Genomic DNA, 25,512 nt, shown 5'->3' with positions numbered 1-25,512 from the left:
GCAGTCTGTATAATTCATAAACACATCTTCATTCTTTATAAATCTCTCCAACAGTGTGTAATGTTAGCTTTAGCCACGGAGCACTATCAAACTCATTCAGAATCAAATGTAAACATCCAAATAAATACCATACTTACGCGATTAGACATGCTGCATGACGAACACTTTGTAAAGATCATTATGAGGGTTATATTAGCTGTGTGAACTTTGTTTATACAATGATAGAGTCGAGAGCTCTGGGGGGCGGAGAGCGCAAGCAATTAAAGGGGCCGCAGCCTGAATCGGCGCATTTCTAATGATGCCCCAAAATAGGCAGTTAAAAAAATGAATTAAAAAAAATCTATGGGGTATTTTGAGCTGAAACTTCACAGACACATTCAGGGGACACCTTAGACTTATATTACATCTTGTAAAACGTTCGATGGCACCTTTAAGATCTTTTTGACTTTTCATGTTCATGTTTTCATGTCCACTTTTTTGTGTGTGTTCATATATCAAGTACCACGTACAAAGGTCACCAAATTGTTTAGCATTCTGAAAAATGTAAAAATGTAAAAAAAATTCAAGATGTAAAAAGACCAATGACCACTAGAGGGTTAATAGAATATAAACCAATAAACAAATATATAAAATAAATTATTGCAATGTATTGACTACCATAGTGGTAATGCAAATGAAGCTCAAGGAAGTGATGCGTGTGTGTGTGTGTGTGTGTGTGTGTGTGTGTGTGTGTGTGTGTGTGTGTGTGTGTGTGCAGTACTGGGCTGTTTTTCTTGGGTTAATGATGTGTGCTAATTAGTGCTGTGTGAGTTTATGATGTCTGCTTTTAAAGGAGATAGAGTGACATTTGAGTCCAGGCTTGATCTCCCCACCCACCTCCCTCATTAGTATGGTACACACACGCACACACACACACACACGCAGTACAGTTCAGTATAGTCCTATGATCTCACAGCTGTAAATCTGACTTACAGAAAACACACACACATTAAAACTGCTGCTGTCGGAGAACTTCCATCTCATCTATCATGCCTGTGTGGGTGTTCGTGTCAGCCCGCTATTAGCTGTTGGACGAGCTGTGTGGGGAAGTTAGCAGCTGTAATAATGCAAACATGCATAATTCTACATGTTTTTGGTTTGTATGTAAATTTGCTGTGATATCTGTGTAAATGAGTGTGTGTGTGTGTGTGTGTGTGTGTGTGTGTGTGTGTGTGTGTGTGTGTGTGTGTGTGTGTGTGTGTGTTATTGAGTGGGCTCTGAATGAGAGGGACACAGGAGTTTGTTTGTGTGTGTGTGTGTGTGTGTGTGTGTGTGTGTGTGTGTGTGTGTGTGTGTGTGTGTGTGTGTGTGTGTGTGCTTGTGAATATATTTTTCTCTTGTCTATTTTCTCTAATTAAGGATTACAACTAATGAGGTAACTTAAGAAGCAGTCGAGTGAGGTTCTCAGTCGCATACATTCAAATGCATTTAAAGAGACAGTTTACCCAAAAATGGACAGTTGTGTCATCATTTAGCCTATTCTCCCAATTCTCCAAAACTCACTTTTAAAGTGTGAAACTTATTGGATTTCTATTTTCGACACAGTATCATCTTAATGGTCTTAATAAAAAGTTTAACATTCCTCCTTTTCTTTAAAGGGGACCTAAAATGCCCCTTTTGCAAGATGTAATATCAGTCTCTGGTGTCTCCAGAATGTGTCTGTGAAGTTTCAGCTCAAAATACCCCACAGATCATTTATTATAGCTTGTCAAATTTGGGTGTGAGCAAAAACACGCCGTTTTTGTGTGTGTCCCTTTAAATGCAAATGAGCTGCTGCTCCCGCCCCCTTTCCAGAAGAGGGCGGAGCTTTAACAGCTCAACAACAACAAAGCTGGAGAATCTCACGCAGCCAAAATGAGGATTGTCAGTAACGGTGTTCAGCCTTACATTGTTCAAACCGGAGTCGACACTGATGGAGAGACTCAGGAAGAAGTTACAACTTTTAGACGTTTCTGAATGGTTAGTGGATAAATTGATGTAGTTGCTGTGGAGTTGATTCAACTCATGTACGTGGCCATTGTATGTTTGTATATTTTATTAAATCACGTGATGTAATACTCTGTTGTATATAAGGGCCTAGTTGTGAATGGCTAAGTGTCACTTCTGATGAGTACATGCAATGCTTTTTTAATTTATGTGAACTTTTGTGGTGTGCCAACTTTTTCCTTTTTCTGTGTTTTTTTGTGTTTGAGCTCATTGAGCTTTCTGCCTGCTGGATTTGTGCACTTTTTTGTCTAATTCATGGTAAAATGGGAATGGAAATCTAAATGATGAAACCTTGATTAACATTATAATGAATTTAAAGGAAAAAGGTTAAATGATAAAACAGTTCAGGATATGACCCCTTCAGAAGTCAATCATGGCATTAAAACCTTCTCATTACGCAACTTAATTCTGTTGACCCATGAGTCCAGGAGTTTCTCACCTCGCCGTTCTCCAGAGGATGGATCTTAGAGTAGAAGGAGGTACAGATGACCTCATCATCATGCGTGTAGGACGGCGGGCCTGTTCTGGGGATGATGTCGAAGCGTGTGATGCACTCTGTGTCTGTTATAGCGTAATACTGCCACGGCATGAATGTTTCACCGTCCAGAGAACGTTCCAGAATCCAGTTTCCAGGCCGAGGCGAGTTTGCAGCCTTCAGGATCACATAAGCGATCTGGAAGATCTGTGTAAGAGGAGAACGTGGAACAGAACATTAATATTCTCGCAAATATATACTTAAATGTATATATACACTGTTTATATAGCCTTGACAGAATCTGTAAAATCTTTAGCATTTTTTGAATAAGAGTCAAACACAAAACACCATTACGCAAAGATGAATATGATATGTGCAGACTCTCTCTCTCTCATAATAGATGAACAGAAATGAAAGAGAAGATCTGAGAAAGAAAAGTAAAACTTGATTCCCATGATTCCAAAGTCTTTTATTCAGCAGCAAAAGACTCGAGGCACACATGCACACACACACACACACACACAATAAATGAGGACGGTGTGTGTATCGCGGTGTGACACGTTAAACACAGTCCCTGACAGGTTCTCGGCTGCCTTCAGAAAGCTTCGGGGTGCAGTGACATTCCAGCTTACCTGAAGAGCTGACCTGAATAAAAAGAAAACATGAGAAACGGGGGGAAAGAAGCTAGGCTGAAGTCTCTATTCATTTCTGTTACCTTTTCAGCTAACACTGCCCCATGAGAGACACACACACTCTTTCATCTCCAGCAGATAACAGGCTTATGTTACAGTCTCTCACAGCAAAGCTCTGGACGCTGGTTCACGCAGCACAATGCTGTTTTGTGTGCTGTGTTCAGAGAGAGGTGAGGCGGGAGTGACGCAAGGACATCTGAACAGCACAATCATCTGACTAAACTATGAAAAACACAGCGAAATGAAGGCCACACCAGTCACACTTCAAACTAGACACTTTAACACAACACTCATAAACATGTACACATATTCTGATTGGTCAGCTGTAGCATGCAGTGGTCAGATATAAATTTGAATGATGTCTAGGGAAACACTCAAACTCTGGTACAGTACAGTCTGCTACAGTAGCCACGCCCCAAACTCTCAGTCTGCTACAGTAGCCACGCCCCACACTCTCAGTCTGCTACAGTAGCCACGCCCCACTCTCAGTCTGCTACAGTAGCCACGCCCCACTCTCAGTCTGCTACAGTAGCCACGCCCCACTCTCAGTCTGCTACAGTAGTCACGCCCCACACTCTCAGTCTGCTACAGTAGCCACGCCCCAAACTCTCAGTCTGCTACAGTAGCCACGCCCCACACTCTCAGTCTGCTACAGTAGCCACGCCCCACACTCTCAGTCTGCTACAGTAGCCACGCCCCACACTCTCAGTCTGCTACAGAAGCCACGCCCCAAACTCTCAGTCTGCTACAGTAGCCACGCCCCACACTCTCAGCCTGCTACAGTAGCCACGCCCCACACTCTCAGTCTGCTACAGTAGCCACGCCCCACACTCTCAGTCTGCTACAGAAGCCACGCCCCAAACTCTCAGTCTGCTACAGTAGCCACGCCCCACACTCTCAGTCTGCTACAGTAGCCACGCCCCACTATCAGTCTGCTACAGTAGCCACGCCCCACACTCTCAGTCTGCTACAGTAGCCACGCCCCACTCTCAGTCTGCTACAGTAGCCACGCCCCACACTCTCAGTCTGCTACAGTAGCCACGCCCCACTCTCAGTCTGCTACAGTAGCCACGCCCCACACTCTCAGTCTGCTACAGAAGCCACGCCCCAAACTCTCAGTCTGCTACAGTAGCCACGCCCCACACTCTCAGTCTGCTACAGTAGCCACGCCCCACTCTCAGTCTGCTACAGTAGCCACGCCCCACACTCTCAGTCTGCTACAGAAGCCACGCCCCACTCTCAGTCTGCTACAGTAGCCACGCCCCACACTCTCAGTCTGCTACAGAAGCCACGCCCCAAACTCTCAGTCTGCTACAGTAGCCACGCCCCACACTCTCAGCCTGCTACAGTAGCCACGCCCCACACTCTCAGCCTGCTACAGTAGCCACGCCCCACACTCTCAGTCTGCTACAGAAGCCACGCCCCAAACTCTCAGTCTGCTACAGTAGCCACGCCCCACACTCTCAGTCTGCTACAGTAGCCACGCCCCACTCTCAGTCTGCTACAGTAGCCACGCCCCACACTCTCAGTCTGCTACAGTAGCCACGCCCCACTCTCAGTCTGCTACAGTAGCCACGCCCCACACTCTCAGTCTGCTACAGAAGCCACGCCCCAAACTCTCAGTCTGCTACAGTAGCCACGCCCCACACTCTCAGCCTGCTACAGTAGCCACGCCCCACACTCTCAGCCTGCTACAGTAGCCACGCCCCACACTCTCAGCCTGCTACAGTAGCCACGCCCCAAACTCTCTGTCTGCTACAGAAGCCACGCCCCAAACTCTCAGTCTGCTACAGAAGCCACGCCCCAAACTCTCAGTCTGCTACAGTAGCCACGCCCCACACTCTCAGCCTGCTACAGTAGCCACGCCCCACACTCTCAGCCTGCTACAGTAGCCACGCCCCACACTCTCAGTCTGCTACAGTAGCCACGCCCCACACTCTCTGTCTGCTACAGAAGCCACGCCCCAAACGCTGTCTGCTACAATAGCCACGCCCCAAACTCTCAGTCTGCTACAGAAGCCACGCCCCAAACTCTCAATCTGCTACAGTAGCCACGCCCCACACTCTCAGTCTGCTACAGTAGCCACGCCCCACACTCTCAGTCTGCTACAGTAGCCACGCCCCACACTCTCAGTCTGCTACAGAAGCCACGCCCCAAACTCTCAGTCTGCTACAGAAGCCACGCCCCAAACTCTCAGTCTGCTACAGTAGCCACGCCCCAAACTCTCAGTCTGCTACAGTAGCCACGCCCCACACTCTCAGTCTGCTACAGTAGCCACGCCCCACACTCTCAGTCTGCTACAGTAGCCACGCCCCACACTCTCAGTCTGCTACAGAAGCCACGCCCCAAACTCTCAGTCTGCTACAGAAGCCACGCCCCAAACTCTCAGTCTGCTACAGTAGCCACGCCCCAAACTCTCAGTCTGCTACAGTAGCCACGCCCCAAACTCTCAGTCTGCTACAGTAGCCACGCCCCACACTCTCAGTCTGCTACAGTAGCCACGCCCCAAACTCTCAGTCTGCTACAGTAGCCACGCCCCACACTCTCAGTCTGCTACAGTAGCCACGCCCCAAACTCTCAGTCTGCTACAGAAGCCACGCCCCACACTCTCAGTCTGCTACAGAAGCCACGCCCCACACTCTCAGTCTGCTACAGACGCCACGCCCCAAACTCTGAGTCTGCTACAGTAGCCACGCCCCACACTCTCAGCCTGCTACAGTAGCCACGCCCCAAACTCTCAGTCTGCTACAGTAGCCACGCCCCACACTCTCAGTCTGCTACAGTAGCCACGCCCCAAACTCTCAGTCTGCTACAGTAGCCACGCCCCACACTCTCAGTCTGCTACAGTAGCCACGCCCCAAACTCTGTCTGCTACAGAAGCCACGCCCCAAACTCTGAGTCTGCTACAGTAGCCACGCCCCACACTCTCAGCCTGCTACAGAAGCCACGCCCCAAACTCTGAGTCTGCTACAGTAGCCACGCCCCACACTCTCAGCCTGCTACAGAAGCCACGCCCCAAACTCTCAGTCTGCTACAGTAGCCACGCCCCACACTCTCAGTCTGCTACAGTAGCCACGCCCCACACTCTCAGTCTGCTACAGTAGCCACGCCTCAAACTCTCAGTCTTTGATTTTATTGTGAAAGTAACGTTTTAGAGAGCGCTCAAATACTTTGTTGGCGAATATCTTTGTAAACATAATCGGTTATGTCTTAAACGAACATGAACAGTTCACTGTGTAACAGTATATTGGATCTGTGCAGCTCTTAAAGTAACAGTAGCTTAATATTCCTGCTGCTGTCTGTGTTTTAATGTAAAAAAAATCACTTACAAAAGTTTAGTTAAGAGTAGTAACTTTAATTTAATTTACACAATGAAGAATATATTTTACATTTGATTACTTCATTTCTGTTCCTGAAAACTACTGTTAGATCTACCTGAAAAGCACTGTTTATTTCATATGCATCATTGTTCTGTTGTGTTTATGTTGCCCTGTTGATTGTTAAATGGATCGAATCCATGTTCAATAGAAATTATTTTACAATGCAGCAATAAACTAGCTAGTATACCTTAATGTATACGTTGAACATGAAACAATAAAACACTGATGTATTTTAACGACAAAAGTTCAAAAAAGAGTGACAAATATCGATATCGGAATCGGCCAGTAGTTGTTTGTTAAAATCGGTATCGGCATTGGCCAAAAAAAATGTTTTTTAAAATCCTGTCATTGCATACCTAATTTAACATAAAAAATTATTTACCTTTAATAAAAGAAGTCCCCTGTTGTCATTAGTTGTTGTGTATTGTGTGTGTGTGTGTGTGTGTGTGTGTGTGTGTGTGTGTGTGTGTGTGTGTGTGTGTGTGTGTGTGTGTGTGTGTGTGTGTTTGTACTGCCCTCAGGTGTTCATTTACTGCAGCGGTTCTCACAAGCAAAGACCACAAATTTCATAGAAGACAAACAACCATTCCTGCAGTATATGACAGAGAGAAGAAGAGCTATAAAAATCATGTCATAACCCACAACCTGTCAGAAATGGCACGAATCAAACACAGATGTGACTCCCTTATCTGCCTGTGTGTGCTGGCCTCAAGACCCTGCCTCCTACACACACACACACACACACACACACACACACACACACAGATATATCCTCCCCGCTCACAGATGACAGTGTATTCTCTGCGTGTCACATCTCTTCTGTCAAAGATTATTCTCAGAGGCTTCAATAACTTTCAGTTCAGATGAACAAACTCCAGCAAATGTTCAATAACTCAAAAGCCAGAAGGGTAAACACACTTGGGAGTGAACGCGTTGTTTTGCCACTGTCTAATTTTTCTGATTTTTCAAACTGAATCCGGCATCATGTTGCATGATTTGACTCAACAAATTTCAACTCAAGCTTATGCTAAAATATAAATAATAATAATAATTAAAAAGAAAAATCAAATCATTTTTTTTATTATTATTGTAAAAATGCAGAATGTTTTCTGATAGGAGTAGGATGTGGTTTGGCACAACTGCACTTTTCAATGAATAAATATTTTCCATATGAAGTAAAATGTAGCTTAATTAGTTTAGTTGATTAACACAATAATGTAACACATTCCTCCAAGCTGAGAATGAATAAACAGAACACCTGCTCCTCCAGACTTCTGCCTGTCAGTTCTCCATGATGCAGGAATGATAATGAATAACGAAGCATAAAATACCATACTTTGCTGGTCTCGCGAGTGAAAGAGAGAAGCAGTGAAAGTAAACTTCATCTGCTCCAGATAACAGCTCTTAAAGAATTGTATCGTTTATTGATTTTCAGACAGTAATTACAGTAGCCTTTCTAAAATATAAAGCAAACATACAGTGAATGTGTAAATAAAATGTCTAAACTAGTCAAAGAATAGATGATTAATCTGTTAATCGTTAACTGTCCACAACAATCAGAGCTGTTTTAGTTAGGTATGTTCTGTTTGTACAGGCTATTTTCGCTCATTCCTCCAGGTATTTGCTCTAGTTTAGCTTACACTTGCCCTTGAGCACAATTATTTTAATAATGCAAACAATGCAAACGAAACAAAGACTGATGTTTGTAACATGACTAACTTTGTACTTTAGATTTTGAGTAACATATTTTCAAAGCTTCCAGTTATTTTAGCGATGCAAAATCAGTCTGTTATGCTGCTTGATTGTACAAACTAGTACTTTTTTTAATGTATTGTCATAATCATAAACACCCTGGTTTGTAGCGCAAATATTTTTACTGTTTACTGCACTTATTCTTGTTATTCTTCTAGTTATTTACCTGTAAGGGCCAATGAAATGAAGTCTCGCACATTCACTAAAAATAGCTTACATCTGAAATGCAAAATAAGGTTTTATAGCTTGACATGTCTGTCATAATCTCATCTAACCACACAGTTTTCAAACTCTAGAGGCCACATTCATTGTCATCATCTAAACTTTTTAGTTCCTTTAAAGGGGTCATAAATTGAGAAATCAACTTTTCCTTGAGCTTTTGATATATAAGAGTTCATCGTACTATAAGAATATCCTGTAAGTTTCAGAACTGGAAACCTCCTTGTTAGTCCAATAAGAGCTTTTATTGACACCAGACCCAGAGAACGACTGATCCTGGAATGTGCCTATAGATAGTGAAACTCCGCCTCCACAGAAGAAATCAACGCCTACTTCATCATTGCATCATTAGCCCCGCCCACTGGTGTGTCAGTGAGATGAGGAGGAGAGAAGAGCGATACAGGACTAAAATAACATTACCTTTCAAAGGATCCTAATGCAGGGATATGGTTATTTATTTTAAACTATGTGAATGTCTCAGTTGAGCTTTATTTATTTGTGTTCGGTTCATTTCACTGTGGATTCTTTGGTAAATCAATCGCATTTCAGTGCAAACAGACTTTTACGATCTGAACTCGACAGTAATGCAACAACATGTCAGTAACTGTGTTCATTCTAATGCCTGATCTGATATTAATGATTCATGTACAGTCAGATGATCTTTGTCTGTGTGTCAGTAAATCAAACCAGTGACTAAACGCTCAACTTCACCTTGTTTCTCTTAGTAGGATGAAAATAATCTGTTATTTAAACAGCGATCAAAGAACGCTTCCTTTACAATCACTGGAGCTGTCAATCAAACAGAGTTTATCGGTGACTGAGTTCTGGACTCGCACCAAAACTCCCGTTTTATTCAACAAATCTCTTATTTACATCGTGTTTGCATTGTTAGTTATGATGAAAGCATTCGTTAGTGTGCAGAATGACGAGATCACTGCTTTCATGAGCTCAACAACATGTCTGTGATCAACTACAATGTTCATCACTGCAACCTTTCATGCCACGATCTAAATATAATGCAGTACTTTTCACGATTAGTGAACCTTGAGAGCTGTAATAGTAAAAACATGCTAAAAGTTTTCAAGAGAGTAATACTTAGTAATAGTTATTTCATATGCAAAGCTGTCAGCCAATCACAGCAGTGGGCGTTTACACTGAAGTCTAACAGCAGACACGCCCCTTAAAACAGAGCGTTCAAATCAGAGGGATAAAATCAGGGTAGGAAAAATGCCTTTTATTTCTAAATTATGACCATTTTTGATGTAAAAAAACAAACTAACATTATAAGTGCACTCCTGGAAACATTATAAAACAACGCAGCTCATGACCCCTTTAAAGTGATCGCTGGCTTTTCAATGGTTTCCTTTTAAGTCTCATTGTAGTTTCTGCAGAGAATTATTGGAGAATATGTTTTCAAAGTGGTGAAGGTGGTTGGATTTCCACTTCCTGATAATTGAACCAAATGAGACATCCAAACATCTGGATATTGTTTTTTATTCTTTTTCCATTTCAGCATTTGTTTAACTTGGGGATTTTATTTTCACCATTTGTTCTCTTTACTATGGGAATTTTATCCAGAAAATATTTTAATGATTCACAGACCAATACTTCTGTAAACAACATTTGCAATTTTTATATTATTTTAATTTTGATTATTATTATTTTGTCACACAATTATCAAGCAAGATTTGCAGATGACCCTTCATTAAACTCTGACCTTTTTCTTACCGTTCCTGTTCAGACACACACATCCCACAGGAAATTTCAATGAACAGTTTGATTTTCTGTAAAATGTGCTCATAAAATGGTAAGAAGTGATTGCGTGCATGTGTGCATGTGTTTGTGTAGGGCTTCAGTATGATTATTCACATTTATAAAGAGTATTGAGGTCAGGTGAACATCTGCAGTGATTGGAACATCACACACACACACACACACACTAAAGCTCATACACAATCATTAGACTGCAGTGAAAAACAAAATGTGCAGATGTGTGCAAGGCTATAAAATGTGGAAAATCTGCACAGTTCGATCAGACTCTTCTGATGACTAAATGCATGTGTACTGTGTGCAAAACATCGAAAACATATTCCACATGAAGCGTGTGTATATCAGCCTGCTGTTTATAAATAAGCGCTTAATTCAATCGAATCAATTTCCTCAGTTCAGGCGGGGTTTGCTCTAGTGCTCGGCGTGCTGAATGAGAGACTGTAATGTGTTAGTGCACGTTTGTCATCGTGACGACAGGTTGTCAGCGAGTGAGTGATGGTAAGATGGCAGTCGTGGCCCGATGCCGTACGTGTGATTGCCGTCAGTAATTACACACCCTCTCGTCTGATTTATTAACTCTAAATGTCCTCTACAGCCTCTCTAATGAATACTCAAACCCTGTCACACTCATTTGTCTTCTCTCTCTCTCTCTCTGTCACCTTACCGTGTTACACTCATTGTCATATTCTTCAGTTCAGGAATTAAAGGGATAGTTCACCCTTAAATTAACATTCTGTCATTCTTTATCACCATCATGCTGTTCAAAACAGTCTTCCTTGAATTGTTTTAGTTGATTTATGTTTTTGAGAGTCTCTAAAGCTGCATTTATTTGATGAAAAATACAGTAAAAATGATGCATCTATGATCCTATCTATCATAGTCCCACAGAATCATGCTTCAAATATCCCGTTTTCTCATCTGTTAACTCGTTTCATTTCTCTCTGTGCGCTGTACTTCCCATCGCTTCTATTTTTTGATATCATTTTGCCTCCCATCTATTAATTTGCACGTCGCTCCTCGTTCTGACCGCCCTGCTCCCGGTGTCATCTGTTGACTGCATTAATTGCGTGTCTGTAGGTGTTTGTGTAATTTCCTGCGGTTGGGCGGCAGAGCTCACGCTGGCCTCAGATCATCATCTAATAAGGGCTGATGGGAGCATTCTGCCCACACACTACTGCAAGTCATTCAACTCCTGCATTTCACTGTTCTGCCAGAGTTAACCTGCCACTGCTTCTGCACACACACACACACGCGCGCACACGAAAAGAATAAGAACAGAGAGGCTTTTCAAGACTGCAGTGCATCATGACAGCAGAGCACTATTTTTTTCCTCCTAAGCATTAAAAATAAATAAAAGGAAGAAATTATAATTGAACAATTTTCTCAAGTGGACTGTAGTCTCTATAGTACATTTGTATAGATCATTTTATGATAGTTTGTTATGGTTTTGTGTCTGTTTTGAACATTGACGGCTCCAGTTCCCATTCGTTGTAATTGCATGGAAAACAGTGTGTATGATTCTTAACACAGTTCTGCAGGAGGAGGATAGTTGAACAGGGTGGGAATAAAATAAAATTATGACAGAATTATCAACAATCCCTTTAAAAATGTGTTTATAAATACAGTTTATTTTAGTAATAAATACAATTAATACAATTTATTTTAGTAATTCTTCTTTAAATTGTTCAAGTTTCTCACCAAAGACAAAAACTATAACTCTAAAGTTTTAATAATTATTCTACTTCTACACTCTAAAAAATGCTGGGTTAAAAACAACCCAAGTAAGGTTGAAAATGGACAAACCCAGTGATTGTTTTTTTTAGGTTGTTTTGACCCAGTGGTTGGGTTGTTTTGATCCAGTGGTTGGGTTGTTTTGATCCAGTGATTGGATTGTTTTGACCCAGCGGTTGGGTTGTTTTGACCCAGTGGTTGGGTTGTTTTGACCAAGCGGTTGGGTTGTTTTGACCAAGCGGTTGGGTTGTTTTGACCCAGTGGTTGGGTTGTTTTGACCAAGCGGTTGGGTTGTTTTGACCAAGTGGTTGGGTTATTTTGACCCAGCGGTTGGGTTGTTTTGACCCACTGGTTGGGTTGTTTTGACCCAGCAGTTAGGTTGTTTTGATCCAGTGACTGGATTGTTTTGACCCACTGGTTGGGTTGTTATGACCCAGTGGTTGGGTTGTTTTGACCCAGCGATTGGGTTGTTTTGATCCAGCGATTGGGTTGTTTTGATCCAGTGACTGGATTGTTTTGACCCAGTGGTTGGGTTGTTTTGATCCAGCGATTGGGTTGTTATGACCCAGTGGTTGGGTTGTTTTGACCAAGCGGTTGGGTTGTTTTGACCAAGCGGTTGGGTTGTTTTGACCCAGTGGTTGGGTTGTTTTGACCAAGTGGTTGGGTTGTTTTGACCAAGCGGTTGGGTTGTTTTGACCCAGTGGTTGGGTTGTTTTGACCAAGCGGTTGGGTTGTTTTGACCCAGTGGTTGGGTTGTTTTGACCAAGTGGTTGGGTTATTTTGACCCAGCGGTTGGGTTGTTTTGACCCAGCGATTGGGTTGTTTTTTTTTGACCCAGTGATTGGGTTGTTCCAACATATTGTTTCCAACATATTTTGGGTTCATTTTAAGCCAGCCATATAGTCATTTTTAAACAACAGTTGGGTTAAATAACACTGCCCAGCATGTTGGGCAAACATTTAACCCAATCACTGGGTTTCTCCGTTTTCAACCCAACATTTTTTTTGAGCGCATGAGAATAGTGAATCCACACAACAACTATAACGATGACGACACTTTCACTGGAATCACTTTCAGAAGGTTTTTTTCCCCAGCTAATGAACAATACAAACCATTGACAGCCAATCAGAATGCATCCTGCACTGTACAACAATGATCGTGATTTTAACAGCAAAAGACTGTAAAACTCTTGCGGTAAAATACAGTAAAATACTGTTAAATTTACAGTTTTTGGAAGTGAAATATAAAAAGTCATTGTATAATTTACAGTGAAAAACCATAAATTGACAATCCCAGAATTCCCTACTTCACATTTGATGTATTTTGGTTGAAATAATTATGTTTTATCTTAGTTATTTTCTAATCAGTTATGAACATTAGAGTTTTATGTTACATCTAATGTTGTTAAATCAGTGTTTATTGCATTACTTCAGTGTCATGTGTGTAACCATGATGGTGTTCAGTGTTTGTGTGAACGACACCTTCTATATATTAGTGTTAACGTTCTCAGCTTGTGATGATCTTTGATTCATCATGTGACTCTCATTAACATTTACTTGGCAACCACAACTGCTGTTTTTTTACTGTAGCATTTGAATATGCCAAACGACCTGTATGGATTAGCTAGAGAAAGATTGATTGTGATTGGCTGTAGTTGAGGTTTACCTGCTGCAGGTCCAGAGTCACAGTGACGTAATGGTATTCCATCCCGTTCATGATGCTCGGGCTCTGCCACCATCTGTTGGTGCCGTCGATAGCGTACTCGATGGGATGCCGCTCTACACACACGAGAAACAGTCATGAGAGATAGATCACACCTCCTTCATCTTTGTGTTTGGGCTTTTTCATCTTGAATTAGTCAAAACCAAATGAAGTTGTCATTGGCAAAATTGGTTTTACCTGTTCTACATATAATAAACCTCACTATATTTTGTTATATTTATGTTTTATCCAATTTTGCATCAATGTATTCTGCATGTGTTTTAAGGACGTTCAAGACAAGCAAACCGATCTGAAGTTGTCGCTGTTAATCGCTGCATTTGACTGATGCAATCACACTCCTGCATGTTTAAGGGCCTTCAGATGAACTAGATTGTGCATAAACACGAGTAAATCACAGCGTCTGATGCATCGAAATCTACACCGGAAGAGAGAGAGACGCCGTGACGACAGCAGATCCGTCCTGTTCATAATGACCGCTTGACTTTCTAATCCACCTTTAAGAGGTCTGTGTATACGTATTACTCATATATTTGAATTTGAATTTCATTTCATTCTAATAAATGGTGTTTTTGCACTGGCGTAGCGTGTTTTCGTAGCACATCAAGCTCTTTTATCTGAAGAGATCAAGAGAGATTTGATTCCTCATGACACGAGCACCGAAACAGCTCATATTAAACCACGACAGGACACGGCGGCGCTTAATAACGTGTCTCCGCTGGCTTTTACCTTCGCCAGCCGACTGGGGTTAAATAAAACCGTCTTTTGAAATAAAGCTATCTGCTCTAATGAGGGATGAGTTTTATAAGCGCTGAAATACTCACATTTATCTCAGCGCAGAGCCTGTGAAAGCAAACTATATGAGACTAACTCCAATCTTTCTTTACAGCCAGATCCTTAATCAGGCAAAGATGATTAAAGTTGTCCACTTAATCATTTATTTGACTGCATATATTCTTTTCTAATTTATGAGCGAGATCTAGGTTTCATTTAAAAGAACTCCCCCGCTGGTTAAGTCACATCTCTCTCTCTCTTTCTCTAATTTTCTCTAATTACATGTTATATTAATCACTCAGTGTCTGGGAGTGTGTGGGTGACTGGAGCTCAGATTAGAGCGCCTGACGCGTGTGTGAATGACAGCGCCGCAGCCGCCCGATTCTACACACACTTCGTTAAGAGCTTTCAAACAGCTTGTACACATCAGAAACCACGACACAGACACCTGAAACTACTGCTCTGATGAAGACAGCTCATATCACACCACAACATCAGAGGAAAAAATACGTGCATTTTACATATCAATGGACCGTTAAAGAAGCAGCTGACCCGAAAGTGAAAATTCAGTCACTTCCTGTGGGTTTGTTTGTAATTCACACTCATCTCGATGCTGATCTTCATTTGATTCAGTCTAGCCTGTGAATGAAATTTTCAGACTCCAAAGAACATTTTTGTCATGAATCAGACATTGTTATTAAAAACACACTTCCTATTCTTTCAAAGAGGCCTGTGAAGTGAAGAATAGAGTCCATGTGTGTTACATGAGCGACTGTGCCAGTGTTTTCTGTGCAGAAACAGCCTTTGATTAGAGCATATCAAATGGATTATGCATAGCATGAGAGCAGTGTGTGTGTGTGTGTGTGTGTGTGTGTGTGTGTGTGTACCGTAATCATGATCACTCCTCAGGTTGCAGGTCCTACACTGAGGGTTTTTCACGGGCCGTCCTGGTACGTGCTCCACTAGTTTGCAGTACATTTGTGGTCCTGTTTCTCCACACGTGGCGTTTGTCTTGATCTCTGCCATGGAGGCCAGGTTCAGCACAGCTGGGAAGAGACCTGCACACACACACACACACCGCTAGCTGATGATCGCTTCTACAGATGGCTCAACAGCAACAGCAAAAACAACACTCACAGATCTCAACATAAAAACATTCACATTCATCGCCTCGATTTGAAATGGACATTTTTGCATGCAATAAAAATAATAAAATGAAATTGTAAATTCTTCACTCAGAATACACAAATAAATTGGACCATTAGTGGAATAATATGCATTTGGGGTCAGCGATTGAATGGCTTCCAGCAGCAGCAGCTCTAGAGTCTAATGTTGCACTGCTGCAGCTTCACTGCAATGCCTTGATTTTAACGGGTGTCATCTAGTGTGCATTCCCTCCTTCATGATTTTTTGTTAAAAATGAATAAGAAGAAAAATATGCACCAAAATGAATTTTTTACTGAAAATGAAATTAAGTTTAATTATCTATAAATTAATCAAATTTATTCAATTATCAACATTCAAATAAAAACTGGGTAACACTTTACTTGAAGGGGTGTGCATAAGACTGACATGACACCTTCATAATCTTGACATGACGCGTGTCATGAATATGAAGGAGGTTTTATGAATGTTTATGACAACTGTCATTAAGTGTCATTCGCTCAATTATGTCATTTTTAATGCAAAGATGACATTGTTTGAGATGTCTTTGTTACGACAACTTGACATAAACCAACACATCATAACCTGTCAGTGTCTTTGTCATGACAACTTGACATTAGCAAAACATCATAACCTGTCATAAACATGACATAGCAGATTAATTATCAAACTTAAAAAACTACTTAGCTTTATGGGTTAACATTACATTACATTATTTTGGTAACACTTCAGTATAGGGAACACATATATAAACGATTAACTATGACTTTTCCCTCAATAAACTCTTAATTTACTGCTTATTATAGTTAATTGTTAAGTTTAGGTATTGGGTAGGATTAAGAATGTAGAATAAGATCATGCAGAATAAGGCATTAATATGTGCTTTATAAGTACTAATAAACAGCCAATATTTTAGTAATATGAATGCTAATAGTAATAAGCAACTAGTTAAAAGACCCTAAAATAAAGTGTTACCATTATTTTGTAACAGTGTCATCTTTTTTACAAAATTTGAAATTGTCTATTATCTGACCTTCTGTTGGTGGAAACTTAAAAAAACAAAAAACAAAAACAAAAAAAACATGAAATGAAAAATAGTCATGACGCTGTTATAAAAGTATTTGTCAGAGTATTGTCACTTAATGACATTTTAATGACAAGTTCAATTTGTACCACTGTACTTGAGCTCAAGATACATATTTATGACACTATTATAATGGCCTCATGACAGCCAATGTCAAAACCAACCACATGACAGTTTAATGCAATGTTAACCCATAAAGCTAAATGATGTCAAGTCGTCATGACAAAGACACTGACAGGTTATGATGTATTGGTTTATGTCAAGTTGTCATAACTCGGACATCTCAAACAATGTCATCTTTGCATTAAAAATGACATTATTGAGCGAATGACACTTAATGACAGTTGTCATAAACATTCATAAACCCTCCTTCATATTCATGATACGTGTCATGTCATGATTATGAAGGTGTCATGTCAGTCTTATGCACACCCCTTCAAGTAAAGTGTTACCAAAAACTGTGATAAACTATAAACTACATGTATAAAAAAAATTTAAATTGCACCAAAAAAAAAAAAAAAGTATTATATAAACTTTTTTAATTATATAATTATGTTTCTACACCAATTTGTTGTTGAAATATGAACATTTAAACAGTGGCAGTTTCATGACAAATTTATTCAAACATGCATTAAATATTGAAGGAGGGGTTCAGTAAAAATATACCGAGACTGTAATATAGTGCATATATTTATCAAATTTCTGTTTTTCTAGTTGACTATCAAGTTTATGATCATTGAATGTCTTTTCTGAGGTAAATGTGATGTATATTGTTCACAAGCTGTTGTATTTGATGTCTTTCCGCAGTTCAAACACTGATTGATCGATTACATGAGACATGATTCATTTCAGTAAGTTGTTCTGTATCTTCTGATGTTCATTCATGTTTATTTGCTGCTGTAACTAGTAGTAAAGAGGAAGAGATGATCTCTTCAGCTACAGGAAATACATCATATAAGTAGAGTCGACAAGTGCAAAGACCACATGTGTGGGTATCTGGACAGGCCTTGAGATAATTTAATTAATCAAAATACTGCAATACTGCCTGTGTTGATGAGCTAAATGAGCTATGGGAAAGTCTTATTAGAACAAACTTGTGGACGTTTTGAAACAAAAGGATGATTTCAGTGTGAGAGACTTTAAAGCTGCACTAACTCAAATCAGATTTAATGCACCTTGTTTTCAAATCCAGCTTCTGTTTCATCACACACATCCTTCATCAAATTAACACAGCGACAGTTGTATTATGAAACCTGAGCTGATCCTCTTTGTGAGAGCTGCTTTGCTTTTCCTCGTTTCTGTAATTAATACTCTCTTAGTATCCACTTCCCACATTCCCTGGGATTTCCCAGGATTCAGATATAGACACTATGGAGTATGATGTCACTTCAGCTCATGTTCAAATGCTTTCAAGTGTTTGAGTTTTAAGAATTTTATAGTATATGATAGTTTAATTCACAATAGCATAGTAGCTTACAACTATTATTATAATAAATGCACAGAAAATTAGAAAACATTTCAATATTCATTATGAACTGTGAAAAAGTGTTGGTTACGGCATTATCTTTCTGATCTTGCTAAATGAGTTCTACACTTCATGAATTCTCTCACTGTAATCAACAAAGTCTAAACATGTAGACGGCTCCAGTGATTATAACAGGAGTTTTCATGAAATCATGAGCACGCTCTGAACTGAACTGATAACCATATCATCCAGAAAACAAGCCGCACCTGACTATAAGTTGCACAGGGTCAAAATTACTTAGTTGAGAGAGAGAAAAGATAAGCTGCATCAGTGTATAATAGTCATATTTTATTATTTCATTCAGAAATAAAGCAAAATGCAAGTAAATAAAACAAAATGTTTACAAACATTATAACCACTATAATATGCATTTTAGTTCCCCATACACTACAGCAAATCCTTTAAATTTAACAGTATTCAGAACAGAACAGGAATGGAAAAATATAAGTATAAAACAAAAATAAATTATAGTGGTATTCATTATAAACAATCTTTATCATAAATGATACATTTATTTTAAAAGAAACTGAAACTACCAGCGTGCGGCAAATGCGCTATACAAATAAACTTACGGCTCACGTAACGCTCTCATTCGACACAAATCTAAATCTGTGCACTTTGCGGATGTTTTGCAGGCTTGACAATAATTGCATTTCATATGAGTTGCTTTTAAACATTAAGTCCAGCAATATTAATGCTTTTAAACATGTCGATTCAGTTAATCAACCTTAATCATCACAATTACAATATCAAAGGAAATAATCAACTATTATGATTTTTTTTTCCAAAATAGTGGAGCCCTACTAGAGGTAGTACAGGTGCTGGTCATATAATTAGAATATCATCAAAAAGTTGATTTATTTCACTAATTCCATTCAAAAAGTGAAACTTGTATATTATATTCATTCATTACACACAGACTGATATATTTCAAATGTTTATTTCTTTTAATTTTGATGATTATAACTGACAACTAAGGAAAATCCCAAATTCAGTATCTCAGAAAATTAGAATATTACTTAAGACCAATACAAAGAAAGGATTTTTAGAAATCTTGGCCAACTGAAAAGTATGAACATGAAAAGTATGAGCATGTACAGCACTCAATGCTTAGTTGGGGCTCCTTTTGCCTGAATTACTGCAGCAATGCGGCGTGGCATGGAGTCGATCAGTCTGTGGCACTGCTCAGGTGTTATGAGAGCCCAGGTTGCTCTGATAGTGGCCTTCAGCTCTTCTGCATTGTTGGGTCTGGCATATCGCATCTTCCTCTTCACAATACCCCATAGATTTTCTATGGGGTTAAGGTCAGGCGAGTTTGCTGGCCAATTAAGAACAGGGATACCATGGTCCTTAAACCAGGTACTGGTAGCTTTGGCACTGTGTGCAGGTGCAAGTCCTGTTGGAAAATGAAATCTGCATCTCCATAAAGTTGGTCAGCAGCAGGAAGCATGAAGTGCTCTAAAACTTCCTGGACCTCAGAAAACACAGTGGACCAACACCAGCAGATGACATGGCACCCCAAACCATCACTGACTGTGGAAACTTTACACTGGACCTCAAGCAACGTGGATTGTGTGCCTCTCCTCTCTTCCTCCAGACTCTGGGACCCTGATTTCCAAAGGAAATGCAACATTTACTTACATCAGAGAACATAACTTTGGACCACTCAGCAGCAGTCCAGTCCTTTTTGTCTTTAGCCCAGGCGAGACGCTTCTGACGCTGTCTGTTGTTCAAGAGTGGCTTGACACAAGGAATGCGACAGCTGAAACCCATGTCTTGCATACGTCTGTGCGTAGTGGTTCTTGAAGCTCTGACTCCAGCTGCAGTCCACTCTTTGTGAATCTCCCCCACATTTTTGAATGGGTTTTGTTTCACAATCCTCTCCAGGGTGCGGTTATCCCTATTGCTTGTACACTTTTTTCTACCACATCTTTTACTTCCCTTCGCCTCTCTATTAATGTGCTTGGACACAGAGCTGTGTGAACAGCCAGCCTCTTTTGCAATGACCTTTTGTGTCTTGCAAGGTGTCAGTGGTCGTCTTTTGGACAACTGTCAAGTCAGCAGTCTTCCCCATGATTGTGTAGCCTACAGAACTAGACTGAGAGACCATTTAAAGGCCTTTGCAGGTTTTTTTTTTAAGTTAATTAGCTGATTAGAGTGTGGCACCAGGTGTCTTCAATATTGAACCTTTTCACAATATTCTAATTTTCTGAGATACTGAATTTGGGATTTTCCTTAGTTGTCAGTTATAATCATCAAAATTAAAAGAAATAAACATTTGAAATATATCAGACTGTGTGTAATGAATGAATATAATATACAAGTTTCACTTTTTGAATGGAATTAGTGAAATAAATCAACATTTTGATGATATTCTAATTATATGACCAGCACCTGTATAGCAGTATGCTTTTCCAAATTTTACATACAGTTTTTTAAAATAGGTAGCTTGTATTTAGTGTATATTGTGCAGTATGCAGTGGTATTTCAAAACTCTGAAATATAAGGACAGGGTTGGACAGGAGTCCATGGTGTAAATCTGTACACCAGCAATATTAAACTGGGTTTCCTATTGTGTGTAGTGTATTTATGCACCCAAAAAAGAGAGAGTGTGTATAGTCAGAATCAAAGAGCACTTGATCTCATGAAATCAGTCTCAGCTGCTCCGACAGATGTTCCATATGAGTTCTCAGAGACATGCGAGCTGGACAGAAGTGAGGTTCTCCTCTCTGTCACAATCACTTACACTCTCTACAGTAAATTCTCTGGATTCTAGTGCTAGTTCTGCTGTTTAGTTGCAGGGATAAAGTCTTTTCACACCGCACTTGATCCAAACACATCAGAGCTTAGCAGCTGCCACTGGAATGTCCACAATCAAACGGATATTATGCTCAATATGGGACACATTTGTAAAGCATAACAAGGACATTTTCCCAGGAAGCATTAACAACTTCCAGCTTGGATGTTTTTGAAACTGGGGCTTAACAAACCAATTCATCATCTATTTTAGTGTTTGTACTCATGTTCCTCACACGTTCTGCTCAGGGTTTGTTCTAAACCTCCAAGTGCTAAACTTACGGTACATGTTTATTCTTTTGAAAATTTCCCATTGACTTTATGTGATAGATGGGGTGAAACTCTCGTCAACTCAAAACCAAACTCGGAACCAAAATTGTGTGTTGTTTAGCAATGGTTGGTGATATCTAGAAAACACATTTTAATGCAAAACTAGTGTTGTCATTTTTATTTTCATTACACCACATTGTCAAAATATGTCAGGAATTGTATAAATAGGGAATACTGGGTCAAATTGTCACAAGGTCTGCATCTAAGTAATTATAAGGCTTAAAATCATATCCTAAGTGAAATTGCTCAGTTGAAATCACTTATTTGAAATCGCTCAGCTGAAATTGCTTGGTTGGTTGAATCACTCATTTGAAATCGCTTTGTTATTTGAAATCACTTGGTTACTTGAAATCACTCAGTTAAAATCGCTTAGTTGAAATTGCTCGGTTGAATCGCCCGGTTGAAATTGTTTGGTTGAAATCGCTCAGTTGAAATTGCTCAGTTGAAATTGTTCAGTTGAAATTGCTTGGTTGCTTGAAATCTCTTGGTTGCTTGAAATCGCTCAGTTGAAATCGCTTAGTTGAAATCGCTCAGTTGAAATTGCTCGGTTGGTTGAAATCGCTTGGTTGAAATCGCTTAGTTGAAATTGCTCTGTTGAAATTGCTTGGTTGCTTGAAATCTCTCGGTTGAAATCGCTTAGTTGAAATTGCTCTGTTGAAATTGCTCGGTTGCTTGAAATCGCTTAGTTGAAATTGCTCTGTTGAAATTGCTCGGTTGGTTGAAATCGCTCGGTTGAAATCGCTTAGTTGAAATTGCTTGGTTGCTTGAAATCACTTAGTTGAAATCGCTTAGTTGAAATTGCTCTGTTGAAATTGCTTGGTTGCTTGAAATCGCTTAGTTGAAATCGCTTAGTTGAAATTGCTCGGTTGAAATTGCTCTATTGAAATTGCTCGGTTGGTTGAAATCGCTCGGTTGAAATTGCTCAGTTGAAATTGTTTGGTTGGTTGAAATCTCTTGGTTGCTTGAAATCACTTGGTTGAAATTGTTTGGTTGCTTGAAATCGCTGAGTTGAAATTGTTTGGTTGCTTGAAATCGCTGAGTTGAAATTGCTCTGTTGAAATCGCTTGGTTGAAATTGTTTGGTTGCTTGAAATCGCTGAGTTGAAATTGCTCTATTGAAATTGCTCTATTGAAATTGCTCGGTTGGTTGAAATCGCTCGGTTGAAATTGCTCAGTTGAAATTGTTTGGTTGGTTGAAATCTCTTGGTTGCTTGAAATCGCTGAGTTGAAATTGTTTGGTTGCTTGAAATCGCTGAGTTGAAATTGCTCTGTTGAAATCGCTTGGTTGAAATTGTTTGGTTGCTTGAAATCGCTGAGTTGAAATTGCTCTGATTTTTTCAACCGAACAATTTCAAGCAACCAAGAGACTTCAACCAAGAAATTTCAACTGAGCAATTTCAACCAACCGAAGTGATTTCAACCGAGCGATTTCAACAGAGCAATTTCAACTGAGCGATTTCAACCTAACAATCGCTTGGTTGAAATTGTTAGGTTGAAATCGCTCAGTTGAAATTGCTCTGTTGAAATCGCTCGGTTGAAATCACTTCGGTTGGTTGAAATTGCTCAGTTGAAATTGCTTGGTTGAAGTCTCTTGGTTGCTTGAAATTGTTCGGTTGAAATCACTTAGTTGAAATTGCCTGGTTGGTTGAAAACGCTCGCTTGAAATCTCTCTAGTTGAAATCGTGGGCCCTTCCGAAAGTCCCTAGAATCATTAAGACCTTTCACCCCTCTAACGACGGCCCTGCCTATAGCATACACAAACACTGACACACTCTCTAGTTGTTTTGTTGAACGGAATGGCCATGCTGTTCTGTGCTGTTAGCCAAATCTTTTTGCAACCCCCCCCTTTTTTTTCCTTCCTTTTCAATCTGAAGTTACAGCAGCAACATTGAAAGCTGCAATCCCCTCCTATGACTCTATTTGAGAGTAGAAACCTTACTAATTTACTAGAGTAACAGAGAGGCAGCTCGATTGTGTGATATTGGTTTCATACAATAGTTCGATAAGCAAGAAGTTAATATCGAGTAACTCACATTTTAGACATAACATTGCTGCTTACATTGCCTGATGTTCCTCCACCACTGAAATAAGTTCCAAACATAGGCACAGCTGTTCCTGAATGATTCAGTGTTTTTGAAAAGAAAAAAAAAATCGTGTGAGTGATTCAATGACTCATTCTTGTTTTGTCCCTGAATGAATCAACGTTGTTTAAGTGAATAATTCATCATAATGTCTATTATCTAATTGCCATTTGCAAAAAAAAAGGTGACATATTAGATCAATCACGGCACACATTCAAACATTCAGATTGACTCAAATGTGTTGATCTTTACCACTCTCAAAGATGATCTGAACACAAATGCATTGAAAAGGGAAAATGAGAGATGTAAGAACACTGGAAACGCTGTTCACATGACACTTGAGCTCCTGATAGCTGAAAGTGTTTAATTATCAATCCAGATGAAATAATGTTTCCCAGAGCGTTCAGATGCTTCTATGGCTCTGAGAATGAAGAGGACACAGCTCAGGGTCACAGCTCTTTCTCTCTGAGCTGGGCCAGATCGATATCAGCGCTCTTTCCTTCTTCATTCATATCCTGATACGGCTGATCCTTCATTCAGCTTGACAAAACTAATTATTCTTTCATGGCGCGCGGGGCGTCAGGAGCCGTAAGCCGTCTGCAGGCCCCGCAGCCGATAGACATGCCTTTCAAAAGATGAATTCTCCACCGCTCCTCGTCTTCTCTGTGCATTTCTGATGAACAGCACAGCTCTTGTGGGTTGAGCCCAGCTGTCGGTTCAGACATACAAATGTTTCACCTAACACCAACAATCCCTGCAGAAGGAAATAATACACATGACGCCTCCGGATGAGCTGGGAAACATTGTGAAAAGACCTGTGCATCAAGAAAATCACACAGACAGGCTACAAACAAGATCCTGCCTTCAAATGATGTCAATGAAACCTGCCGAAAGATTCAAAACTGAAAGAAACCATCGCCTTAGTACATGTACTTGAAAGGCAAAATATAAGTTGTTTTCTTGTTTTAAGAATAAAGATCTCTCGCCAATAATCAGATCATCTGAACTACTCACCACGTTAGCTCTTGTTACTAAATGCCAACCATTAGATGTTTATTTCACCTGTGCAAAGTTGATAACTGAAACACAACTAAAAAATGCGTTAAGTTGCCTGAGGTTTAAAAGAGCAACATTTGAGCATGTTTACTCTGGGATCTTGTGCAATTTTGCTTATCTTTTTAAAGATGTTTCTATATTCTGTAAGAAAATGATTTTTTGCAACATCACACACACACTTGTACTGAAACACTCATGATGACACACTCGTAATACCCTGCAACATAAACCCGTCAACCTCTGTGCTGCTTTAATCACAGCCTCTGAGCAATGTGTGTGTGTGTGTGTGTGTGTGTGTGTGTGTGTGTCAATCACACTGGGCCTCATTGATGAAACACAAACAGAATGAATTCTTGTCTAAATCGTTCATAAAGTTGTTCTGACATAAATTTTCAGATTCATGAAACTGTCTTATTTTTTAATGTTATTTGGTGCAGGGAAAAACTCTACACCTGCTCTAGTGTGTAAATCATCCACGGATCTGATGAGTTCACTCCTCACAGAATTGTTTATTTCATAGTTAGAGTTGTTCATTCATATAATAACAAAATTAATTACCCAATTAGTTAACTAGCTGATTAATTGGTTAACAAGTTAGTTAAAATAAATGATGATAGATTACTGTTATTCTGAGAACCATTAGTAATTTTCTGCAAGCTTAACACTTTGATTGAATATTGTTTGCATTTTTGCAATATACTGGAGAAGGATCTCATGATGTTCCTGTAGTTGTAATTAATGTGCATGGACCCTAATTACCAATGAGTGTAAAATCATTAATATACACATTTAACTACTGTATCAAATCTGATGTTAACGATGTGTTTGTGAATCCGGAGGAGGGTTTTCGGGAAGGTCCTTTCTTATGCACAAATTACTCTTAATTTATACATTTATTTACGAATAATGTCACACTAGAAGTTCTACCTCAGTGTTTCTG

At 39.9% G+C, this 25,512-nt stretch overlaps 1 protein-coding gene across 9 annotated transcripts in view; it reads right to left on the bottom strand.

Moving 5' to 3' along the window:
• Positions 1-25,512, bottom strand: part of lama2 (laminin, alpha 2) — a 171,309-nt gene that overhangs the window by 117,467 nt on the left and 28,330 nt on the right. For all 9 annotated transcript variants that reach the window (XM_048208189.1, XM_048208190.1, XM_048208191.1 and 6 more), the window contains exons 2-4: positions 15,425-15,595; positions 13,710-13,822; positions 2,465-2,707 (exon numbers count right to left, since the gene is read on the bottom strand). In XM_048208189.1, the coding sequence (XP_048064146.1) occupies positions 2,465-2,707; positions 13,710-13,822; positions 15,425-15,595 (527 nt within the window). The remainder of the gene's footprint in view (positions 1-2,464; positions 2,708-13,709; positions 13,823-15,424; positions 15,596-25,512) is intronic.

The sequence above is a fragment of the Megalobrama amblycephala genome, linkage group LG11 (assembly GCF_018812025.1).
Source record: "Megalobrama amblycephala isolate DHTTF-2021 linkage group LG11, ASM1881202v1, whole genome shotgun sequence".
Classification (NCBI taxonomy): domain Eukaryota; kingdom Metazoa; phylum Chordata; class Actinopteri; order Cypriniformes; family Xenocyprididae; genus Megalobrama; species Megalobrama amblycephala.
Note: the sequence above shows the minus strand (reverse complement) of the source record. Positions and strands in the feature narration are given on the sequence as shown.